Raw genomic sequence first — 12,182 nt, 5'->3', positions numbered from 1 at the left:
TGTCATTATGGAGACAAAACATAGTTAAATTTTTCAACAATCGCTCTTAACTAAGGAGGTATTCATAATGGTACTTGGTCATTCTCAATCTGAAGAATTTCTCATAAGAAGAATCGGAATGGTAACTCATTTGTATACCATCATATCAACCAACATTTGGAGACCATTTCTACATCATGGCACCCCATGGACTTCATTAGGCCTCCTCAAAGGCCCAACGACTCACTTTATTGATCATTCGACCCTCATGAGAGGCTTATCTTTACATTATTGAGCTATTTGGTGGGCTTGTCACCAAAAGTATTGTTATTATGCACATTGTTTTATTTTAGGGGCTCAATTAGGCCAATTTAGCTAAATCGAATAGATAGAAGTGAGATGATTCATTTTGATCATCATCACTTGGATTGGGTTATTTGCTCTTGTGATATTTTCGCTATCCATTTTGGAGGACTAGTTTGTATGTTGTGGATGAATTTTGATGTTCGTAAAAGTTCATAAGAACAAAGAGCCTTAGCTGAGGTGACGGTGGGTTATCGCTCCATTGTTACCCTTGACCTAGTAGTTTCCCTTTAGGATCCCCTCCTAGGACCCTTGCTGGTTTGAATGGTAACAGAACATACATACTTTGTGGACATCCAGATGAGATATGTGCCTTGTAGAGGTAGTGCAGTATCACAAGTAAAGCCTCCCTGAATAATGCCCTTGAATGAAGTAGAGCTTGTCTAGCTAGGCCTCAAAGACGGTGCTAGTTGATCATAATGTTGATGCTTACAGTGGGCTTATCAATCCAACTCTTCTTATGAGAACTTTTCAAAGGGAGTATTGTCCTTGTACTAGTTGGATAATTATGAATCCCTGCCTAGTTAAGAGGGAGTATTGGAAATTGTAACTAGTTTCAGTCTTCATAATTGTCATTTGACTCATAACATGATGCAAATATTATTTGTCTATCAAAAGGAGAAAGAAAATGATGTAAAGAATAAAAGAAAACTATTTTAGAGAATGGGTTTCATGCTCAAGTTATTTGTCATTAGGTCTCCTAGGGTTTACATGAGTCAAAGAGTCATTGTATTTGGAAAGAAAATTTTATTTTGTATTTGGAAGTGTCTAGAAGCCTCCCAAGACCAGGTCAGCCAGCTAGGAAGAAGTCGGCCTTGTGAGGGCTATTCGAGCCCTAGGAAATGCTATATAAAGGATGGAAATTCAACCTATTGTGACACACATCAAGCATAAGCATCTTGGATTCGGTTTGCAATTAGGAAGGAGTGTGAAAGTCCTAGGAAAGCAAGGAAAAGGCTAGCGCAGGAAGGGAGAAGCCCTAAAGGAGATCCAAGGTCTGAATTTTGTATCTTTCAGCTCACACGTGTGAGAAACCTAGAGTTTCTGGGTGTATCTCAGGTCTGAAAATTGCAGGGACAGTTACAGACTTCTCTTGCGGAACCAAAAGGCTAGAAGAGCCTCGCTTTGTAAGGATATTGTTTTGCTGCTCTTGGTAGACTTTGTCTTGCATTGCAGAAGGAAGATTGGTTGGTTGGCTTGGTTCTTGCAGGCAGCCATGGTCTATGGTTTGGTCTTGTTAATCTCCTTCGAAGTTGATTCTATAAGAAGAGAAGTTATTTCTGGATTTTCCCCTTGGAGGGGTTTTGCCTTGGCTTGGAGCCTATATCTTGTGTTCATTTTTGTATGGCTGTGATCTTCATTGTTTTGGCATTTATTTGATGATAAGAACATAAGCATAATAAATAAAAGGAAGAACATAATATCACAAACAACTGTCATGGATGGAAAAGATGAATTAAATGTTGTTTTAATCTATTTTCTAACAGGGATACCATGCTAGGTCTTTGTATTGTTGGTTGGGCTTGTTGTTGATCGTAGACACCCTAACTAGGGCTTGGGAAGCCAATGGAGGGTCCTTGCATGGGATCAGCTGAAGCGACTTGTACCAACTTGGGATGAGCTAAAAGGTATTGTACATTATCTTCATTTGTGTAATATATGAAGTGTACTATTGCAGTCGTAAATTTCTATGTTTGGTTTCCCACTGTCATGAATAGTTTCATGGCTGTTTTAATGAATTACGTTGTTGAGGGAGCCAGGCTGAAAGGTTATGTGTTTTAGCATGCATAGATGAAGCTAAGAAACAGATTTAGACTCTCTGTTGTTATAAAAGTAATTTTCAGATCTTTGTGTTGGTTGAGATTGTGCCCTAAAGGCTGTGTTATTGTTTTTCCAAGTACAATTTCAGTATCTATCTTCTTGAGGTTGCTTAGTGAAAAGGTTGGACAGAATTGAAGTGTTTTCTATTATAATAAATATTTCAGATCCAGCCACAAGGCTGAGAGTTCTATGAAACAGACCAATGTTATCAGAACCATACCAAAACTGGTGGAACCGGCTGGTCCGACTGTTTTTGGCCCAAAACCAGTCCAAACCAGGCCTCCGAACCAGTCGTTCTGTATTGAAAGAGCCTATTCCACCGAACCAGCCGGTTTGGTACCGAACGGGCCAGTTCAAGACCGGTTTTGTGTGGTTTGTACCATCCCAGGTCAGCGTTAAAAAATTGCCCCTTTTTTTAATTTTTTAATTTTTTAATTTTTCATTTGGTTGGCCCACTTCTAATTCTCCACTAGGCTAGCGTAATATGCAAGCATATAATCTTAGTATTGGTATGCATTTCATGGTAATGTTAAATTCTTAAAGTAAAAGGATGGAAATGAAATATTAAGGATGTAAAAGTGCCATTCTCCTTAATTTTTCATTTCCATCATTTTACTTAATATTTAATATTACCATGAAATGACTCAGGAGTCGGGATGTTTGAGAGTGGTTCCAACCTCAATAGATTTCATATGGAGAAAATAGAATTTTAGATTTCACTCAGAATCCAACAAACTTAACAATTTTTCAGGATATCAGGATTGCAGGGATTGTAACGTTTCCATTAGATTTTGTCATGTACGAGGGTAAGGAACTTGTATTTAATAAAGAGCACCAATTCCTCTATGTACTTCGATGTTAGTGGCATTGGTTGTCGAACTCCTCTATCATGACTCTACTAAAAATGTAACCATCACTCAAACAAAATCTTACCTCGACATGCTATGTTTTTTATTTTAATGCTTAGAGTTATATTGATGACGAAGATACCAATATAGGCAATGATTTTGATGATATGTATATATTTGTTGTAGCATGATTTTTTTTGGATGCTAGAGGCCATCTAGAGCCTATTTGTTGATGTACTTTCGGTTTAGGGATGGATTGCACTCAATGTTATTTTCGTTATGTGCACCCTTACATACTACATATATGAGAACTTTTGTGCATTTGTGTATAAATGGTTTGGATTCATATGGATGCACATGTATATATATGTTTTTCTTTAAAATATGAAAATTTTGTGTGTTTTTAGTAAACCGATTTTTTCCGGTTCTTTACTGGATCCGGTCCGGTTCCGACCAGTTCCTAGTCCACAAAGTTTTTCAGATCAATCACCGGTTTGGTTCTGATAACATTGAAACGGACCTGAGGAACCTCAAGTACATGAGGCGAAATTTCTGAATTGCTTTAGAGTGCACATTTCCAAAATTTTCACATTTGCTTCATCTGCACCTCAAGTGGAGCCAATTTTTTTTTTGTGGATGCTGACTAGTGGTATAAGATTCTAATTGTCCGCTCTCCCCTAGTTTCAAACATGGTGTGATTATCCCCTCAGTTATATATGAGCTTATGTGAACTTTTGAAGATGTACATTGATAATTTTTCCAATGTATTGTATCATTTCCAAGAGAAAAAAAAATGACAGAATCAGCATGGCAGCTGGGTAGCTATGGCCACCTAATCCATTTTTAAAATGCAATGCTAAAATGATTTTCTGTTAATTAATCTCTACAACCCAAAAATTGTAGTCAAAGACAAATAAATATTACCAAAAAATGGTGTGCCTAGACACTTTATTCAGGGTGTTTTCCAATAGCTTTGTATTTTAAGCAAAACGTTTAGGTTGGAATATAAATTAATTTGACAAGTGTATTTATTAGCTCTGGGTAAATAAATAGTCTAAAAACTTGTAACTTGTTTAACTGAAGACTGCACCTGAGGAGAAGAGAGTGATTGTTGTGGAGACTGTGACGGTGGTGATCTCAATGTGCCTTGTCCAATGCGTTGCTGGGGATAAAGAGACCCACTCATTCTATTTTGTGAGCCTAAACTAATTGACCCCATCAATCCAATTGCTTGCATGCTTTGCAAAGGCTGCCCTGAAGAAACAGGCTGCTGGAACTGGGAACCCTGAAGTTGTCCTGGCTTTTGTCTCACCTACAAGACACAATGTAATATAACTGGCATCAGTGAGACAGAATAGTGACCAATAGTAACTGATATTAAAGTTTTCCATAAGAAAAGGAGGTGATTTGTTGTGCACTACTACAAAAAGTATCTTTGGAGGAGAATTATGCAGCAGCTCAAAACACTGTTCCCGTCACTTAAGTGGGCTATAAATTTTTAATGTGTGCAAAAAGCTTGGAATGTGTTGATCAATTTTTTTAAGGAAAGCACTAAAGCAGCCATCATCATGTGTAAACAAAAGAGACATCTAATAGTCTTATGACCTATGGTTTTCCTTGTGCATATTTTATTTCAACTGTGTTACTCACGATTGGCTTCAGTGGCCTGTCAGTCACCATGTTCTATGCAAGCAAAAAAATTGTCAGAATCTTCGAAGTGGCACATATCAAGTCTAATCTTACTCAATATGTAGCTTCATAATACAATACATTACTGACGCAATCATTTCATTTCATTTCAGCAAAAATTTATTTTTTTTCCTTTAATCACACTCCATGACCCAAGCCAGCTCCCTAAATAATTTGTGGCAAAACAGTCATCTCCACATAAAGGATATTATCTATGGATTAAACACATTATGTCTTGTAGACAAAAAATTTGTTTTCATACATCATGGTGCTAAAGGGTTTTATGTACATTGTACATACTTTTCTATGGATGTGGATATTGTTGGAAAATGTAATTAGTTTCGGTCTTCATAAGTGTCATTGTACTTATGTCATTATGTATATCTTATGTAAAAAGCAAAAGAAGAAAGAAAAATATTATTTTCAAGCATGGGTTTCATGCTCCATTTGATTGGTCAATTAGGTCAAGCATACAGGGTTTGTCAAGCCAAAAGAATATTTGTCATGATTCAAGAGAGTCGTTCTCATTTGTATAAGACCCATTTCGGCATGTCGTAACATGTAAAAGATATTATTTTTGTCTAGAAAGTCATTTGTAACCTCCAAGACCAAGTCGGTCCTGCCATAGAAAGTCAGCCTAGAAGAGGCCTAATTCAGCCTCATGAGAAGCATATATATAGAAGGAACTTCGACCTCATTAGCACACAATCATCTCATCTTTGATCCGCAATAAGAAGCAAGAAGAAAGAGGAAGTGAAGGTCTAGGAGAAGGAATAATCTCAAGAATGTTGAAAAATGTGTAACTAGGTTCGGTCTTCATATAGATGAATCATGAAATGTACTTTTGATTGTTGTAAAGTGTAAAATGAAAGAATGAAAAAATAGTATTATTATTTTTGGAGCATGGATTTCATGCTCAAGGTCTTTTATTTTATAGGTCAAGCACCCATTGAGTGCTTCTAGGGTTTGTCCTAGGTCAAGAAGTCAAGAGTCATTGTCATAAGTTGAAGACTACATCGAGCACATTGTAACTTGTAAAGAAAATTATTTTAGTCTTTAAAAGTTTCCAGATACCCTCCAAGACCAGGTCAGCCTGGCAGCTGGCAAGTCGACCTAAAGGAAGAGCCACGTCCACCCTTGAAGAGCCTATAAATAGAAGAGAACTTGTCCTACTTGAAGCACATTCACTCACCACTCATTCTAGTGAAGGAAAAGGAAGGTAGCGAAGAAGGAGAAGGACGAAGGATATTTGTGTTTGGGCTAGTTTTCTCCCACACGTGCTAAGGAGAACTAGGGTTTCTTCATCAAGACCTAGGGTTTCTATCTTCAAGTTCAATCTTGGATAAAAGGAGACAAGTAGGTCAAGCAAACCTTACCAAGGGTAATCTTCATGCTCCTAAAGTGAGGGAAAGTCAAGCGAAGGTCAAAGGAGAGCTAAGAAGGCAAATTGAAGTTCACACGTGGCAAAAGCCACTGCTAGGGGGGCGAAATTTCAGATTTGCAGTGGAGGCCGAAATTTTTGCAACTGGAGGTCGAAGAAGTGCTACTGGAAGAGATTTCACTGGGTTTGACAGGATCAGGGTTAGCATATCACCTAGAGAGCTTGGTCTTGGTCTTGGAGGGTTCTGAACTCAGTATTAAGGTCTTGGAATTCGTCAATTGAAGAATCTATAAGGAAGAGAAGAGATTTGCCGGTTTTCCTCTCAAGTGGAGAGGTTTCGGCCCTGGCTTGCAGCCTATATTTTTTGTTCTTGTTCTTCTTGTTTTGGTGGTTGTTTGATGATTCACACATAAAATTGGATAATAATAATAATAAGTAACAAAGCTAATAAGTAAAAGTACATCACAAGCAGTTATCAAGCAAAGAGAAATCTATATAATCACTACCCTTTTGATTTCTCAACATGGTACCAGAGCTAAGGTTGACTAAGGGCATTATGAAGATCTCCACTACATTGAAGAAGCTCATCAAAAAGTGTTCAAAGGTAGCAAGCTATATCAAGAAAAGCTTCAAGGAAGCATGGAATCTCCTATTCACTACAAAGGATGAAGCAATCAAGGCAAAAGATGAAGGTCTCTTCTCGGCACTCAATGGCACATTCCAAGACGAAAGCAATTGGGTAATTGATAGTGGTTCATCTAGGCACATGACTAGTCATCATAAACAATTGAAGACATTATCAAAGGGAAAATCTTCTTACTCATTGGAACTTGCAAATAATAAGGGTTATCCCGTAAGAGGAATTGGATCAACCTCCATAGAGCTGGAAAATGGAAGCAATAGTCACCTAAACAACATCCTATTTGTTCCAGGTTTGCATAAGACCTTACGTTCCATGTCAACTCTAGAAGATAAGGGTAATAGAGTAACTTTCAATGATGGAAAGGTTGTAGTACGAAGTAAAAACTCAGACATAGAGAATGCTAAAGTAATTGGTATCCGAGAAGAAAGACTCTACAGATTGATATCTCCTCTAGCACAAGCTTTGGTTCACATTGAAATCAGCCTGTGTGAGTTATGGCATAGAAGATTTGGTCATTTTCATTTCAAAATCCATCCAACTCTAAGCTCCATAGTAGATGGAATCCCTTAATTGAAGAAGATCACGAAGGAGTATGTAAGAAATGTGCATTGGGTAAGAATACCAAGAGACCATTTGGAAGCAGTGCTTCACAGTCAAAAGAAATCTTGGCTCTCATTCACTCCAATGTATGTGGCCCTATGACTCCTAAATCACTTGGAGGTCATCTATATTATGTCACATTTATATATGATTATTCAAGAAAGACCTAGGTTTACTTAATGAAAACTAAGGACAAAGTATTTACAAAATTTCAAGAATTCAAAGTTGAAGTAGAGAACCTTACAGAAAGAAGAATCAAGATACTAAGATCTGATAATGGAGGAGGGTATAAATCCAAAGGAAATTATAGCCTTCTGTAAGGAATCTGGGATTAAGAGGGAATTGATAGTCCCATATAATCATGAACAAAATGGAGTTGCAAAACGAAAGAACTGATCCATTGAAGAAAGTGTAAAGGCAATGTTACATGATCAAGATCTACCAAAATTCTTGTGGGGTGAAGCCACAAAGACAGTAGTATATATTCAAAATCGAAGTCCCCACAGGTCACTGGACAACAAGACTCCCGAAGAAGTATTCACTGGGAAGAAACCAATTGTAGAACATCTTTGTATCTTTGGGTGTCCCGTATATATTCATATACCAAAGGACAAAAGAAAGAAGCAAGATCCATCAGGCATGAGAGGAACATTTGTTGGCTACAGTAACTCCTCTAAGGCTTATAGGATCTACATAAAGGAAGGACACCATATAGAAGTAAGTCAAGATGTCATATTTGATGAGAGTATTGCATTCAAGAAATCTAAGGAACTTCCCATGGACTCTAATGACGAAGAACTTCCAGTGTTTGAAGAAGAAGTTAACAAAGAAGAAGAAGAATCTCATCATGAAGATGAGTGTCCCAGTGAACCCATTCAACTTGTGCTCCTCACCGAATCAAGAAAGAGAACTAACTAGTTGAAATCTACACTACTTGATGTAGAAGGTCATGGGGCAACGAAACGCTCATTTAGAGAAAAGCAAGAAACCCAAGAGATATTATGGGTATGTTGCACACATTACAGAACTAATAGAAGTAGAGCCATCCACTTTTGAAGAGACTGTCAATCATCGAGAATGGTAGGATGCCATGAATGAAGAATATCAATCTATAATGAAGAACGGTGTTTGGGAGATCGTAACTAGGCCCAAAGACAAATATGTGGCAACTTCCAAATGGATCTATAATGTTAGGGTCCCACCCTAACCCCCTTATTTATGTAGTAGGATCGAGTCATAGTTATAGTTAAGTAAGGAGTCAATAAAGCCCATATTAATAATTGTAAGTGGTTAACCCGCAATTAATGACGGGACCACAGTTAGTTGCAAATGGGCCATGGTATTAGATAGATGGTATTAATAAGAACCATGGTATTGATCCATGGTATTGCATGTATGAGTCATATATAAAGGATAGAGACTCCCTGCGAGGAGCATCATGTCTTATTTTGTAATCGAGCTCTGCTCTATTGGAGGTTGCCCCCTCGAAGAGGCAAGTGAACATTGCTTTCTGAATAATAAAATACTTGTTGTTGTTTCTCACTATTCTATGTTCTGGGTATATTTCTTCGCATATTCTGTATTCTGGTATCGTCTTGCAGGTTAAGGACATAACAAGTGGTATCAGAACTCTTTCCAGGGCCGTGGGATCTCCATTTCTTAGCAAAAAAAAATTTGGCTAGAGACGTGTTTCGGCGTCTTTAAACCACAGGATCTGTCGTTGAGCGCATAAACCTGCGGATTTGGGGAGGCATGCACGCAGGAAATACAAGAGGTGGTCACGCTTGTTGGACTCCCTTGTAACCCCTGTGGGTACCCCTTCGAGTAGTAGCGCATTAGACAGAACCGCGCACGCACTGTCTTCCAAGTACCCTCTGGGTATATCGGAAGCCCCCTAGCTCCTTTGACACCTCGCCATAGATAAACCGTCGGTCGTCTTGTTGCTACAGTACACTGAGAACAGCACTCTGAGAGATTACTCGCCCGTACGATAGGGTAGTCGGGTTGTACGGCTAAGGGTAAGGTTGATCCTCCTTAGTTAGAACCCTGAAACATTGGGCCGAGTATTACTGTCAGACCCTTATGTATATTGCGATCTATAGCACCTGACACTCCTCGAGACCATAGTTCCCTTTTCTATCTTGGGATCACGCATAATCTCTGCCAGATCATATCTCGCAAGTGGGGTTGCAGCAGCAGCAGACATTAATCCCGTAGTTCCGAGTTAGCAGACCAGCCTTTCTGATCCATCAGATCCGCAGCAGCAATCGGTGCTGCTGCTCAGAGCTATCCGATCAGCCACACAGATCTCTCAGATCCACCAAATCTGAGTAGTTGTGTGAGGATCCTATACCGGGGCGTGATTTTCGCAGGGCTTTTGGCAGCATTGACATTTCGGGGATTCGGCTACTGCAGTATTCCTAAGCAAGGAGTAAACCTCCGTTAGGAGTTTTCAGAAGAAAGAAAGAAGAAAAATAAAAAATCTGAGACCCCCCGGGGCGCTTATTGATGATCTAGCCCATAAGAATCAGGACGACAAGCTGAGCAAGGTGGTACCATTCAAGTGTTAGTGAAAAAAAATTCAGGCAGTCCCAAATTTCAAGTACATCGGACTGATGCATGGTAGAAACTAGAGCGCAAGCTATGGCCAATGAGAAGATCGACAAACTTGAACAATCCTTGCAAGCCCTCCAAGCTCAGCTTGACAGACTAACTAACACACTCTTTAAGGGCAAGGAGGAAGCCCGCGAGGAGGCGTATATTGGCAATGGACACAGTGAGGGTGAGTCTAGCCACTCTCTTCACCTCTGGGGCACCCACCAACAATCCCGTCCGCGACCTCCCAAGTTGGATATGCATAAATTTGATGGTTCTCACCCAACCGCATGGATAGCACAAATGGAGCAGTATTTCAATCTGAATAACATCTTAGATAATGAGACTCAGCTTATGGTGGGGAGCATGTACTTGGACAATGAAAGATGGCAATGGTGGGAATGGCATCAACGTTGCAATGGAAGTTTTCTGACTTGGGCCACCTTCAAAAAAGCTCTTACAGAGCGCTTTGACCAGGAATCTTCTTTTTTGGGTCGTCTCACTAAGCTCCGACAGACTAGCACAGTGGATGAATATATTACAGCCTTTGAAGCCTTAGCTTTCCGCACTAGGGATCTCTCAGATGCGTTCTACACGGAATGTTTTATTAGCGGTCTTAAAGAGGCCATACAAGCCCACGTCCGACTACACCACCCTCCCACATGGTCGGAGGCTTGCAAGGTAGCTCGTAACGTGGAACGTGCGTTAGCAGCCCAGTCCATTCGCCCAAATTTCACTGCCAAGGGTCGCCCCCCACAGGCTCACAGCACGACTCAAACACTTAAGGTTCAAAAGGTGTCACCTGCAGAAATGGCCGAAAGAAGAAAACAGGGATTATGTTACTACTGTGATGAAAAATACTCCCCAGGTCATAAATGCAAGGAGCCTAAATTTTTTCAAATTGATGCCACTGATTACAGCTCATCGGAGGAAGCCCCACCACTTGAGGAATCGGAGGAGGTAGAAGAGGACAACCAGAAGGACAATGTCCCTGACGAACCAGTTATTTCGCTGCATGCTTTGGCAGGGATTTCTTCACCTCAAACTCTCAAAATCAGAGGTTTTATTAAACATCGCCCAGTAGTAGTCTTGATTGATAGTGGAAGTACACATAATTTCATCCATCAAAAAGTCGCGGACACAGTGCATTGTTTTGTACGAGCAAATTCTAACTTCCAAGTCCAAATTGCGGATGGGGGAACAATGAAATGTGAAGGCCGTTGTGAAAATGTCAAGACTCAAACTTCAAATGGGGGATTATCAGTTGAAGACCCACGTGTTTGCCATACACATGGGAGGGTGCGACATTGTCCTAGGTGTTGAATGGCTTCGCACCCTTGGGCCAATCACAATGGATTTCCAAGAGTTATATATGAGCTCTAAGCAGAACAACTCCACACATACCCTCCATGGACTCCAGGCGGGAGCTCCCTCTATCATCAGCTCACATAGGATGGAAAAATTGCTAAAAAAGGGCAATCATGGAGTTATAGCTCAATTTAATGCCATCCAGGCCGTCAAACCCAATTCTCTGCCGATTCATCCTGAGATGCAACAGATTTTAAATAACCATCTGCCAGTCTTTGACAATCCTCATGAGCTTCCACCCTCGCGAGGGGAACATGATCATAGCATCACCTTGGTTCCAGGGGCCCAACCACCAAATGTGCGCCCATACAGATATTCGTTCACCCAAAAGAATGAAATAGAAAAAATAATCAAGGAACTTTTGGAAGCAGGTGTCATTCGTCCCAGCATTAGTCCTTATTCATCACCAGTGGTCATGTCATTCGGTCTTTGTAATGCCCCATCTACTTTCAGAGCCTTATGAACCACCTTCTCAAACCGTATCTCAGGAAATTTGTCCTTGTCTTCTTCGATGACATCCTCATCTATAGTTGCACTTGGGTTGCACATCTTCAGCATGTAGATCTGCTCTTGCAACTGCTCCGCAAGCATAAATTATTTGTTAAGATGTCCAAATGTTCTTTTGGCATGGAAGAAGTTGAGTATTTGGGCCACATTGTGGGGCGTGAAGGTGTCAAGGTGGACCCCAAAAAGATCCAGGCAATGCAGGATTGGCCTCAACCTAAGACCTTGAAGACCCTGAGAGGATTTTTAGGTCTCACAAGCTATTATCGCAAATTTGTCCACAATTATGGTCGCATTGCGAAGCCCCTCACTCAACTCCTCAAGAAAAATTTATTCTTCTGGAATGATGATGCACAACAGGCATTTACAACTCTCAAAAATGCCATGTGTT

At 40.0% G+C, this 12,182-nt stretch overlaps 1 protein-coding gene across 2 annotated transcripts in view; it reads right to left on the bottom strand.

Moving 5' to 3' along the window:
* Positions 1-12,182, bottom strand: part of LOC149148808 (transcription initiation factor TFIID subunit 12b-like) — a 154,795-nt gene that overhangs the window by 118,656 nt on the left and 23,957 nt on the right. For both annotated transcript variants that reach the window (XM_089445666.1, XM_089445664.1), the window contains exon 2: positions 4,102-4,323. In XM_089445666.1, the coding sequence (XP_089301792.1) occupies positions 4,102-4,323 (222 nt within the window). The remainder of the gene's footprint in view (positions 1-4,101; positions 4,324-12,182) is intronic.

This window comes from Pinus tabuliformis, chromosome 9, assembly GCF_031772625.1.
Source record: "Pinus tabuliformis cultivar Carrire ecotype Pingquan chromosome 9, CPIR1, whole genome shotgun sequence".
Classification (NCBI taxonomy): Eukaryota; Viridiplantae; Streptophyta; class Pinopsida; order Pinales; family Pinaceae; genus Pinus; species Pinus tabuliformis.
This window is presented reverse-complemented; position numbering and strand designations above follow the sequence as displayed.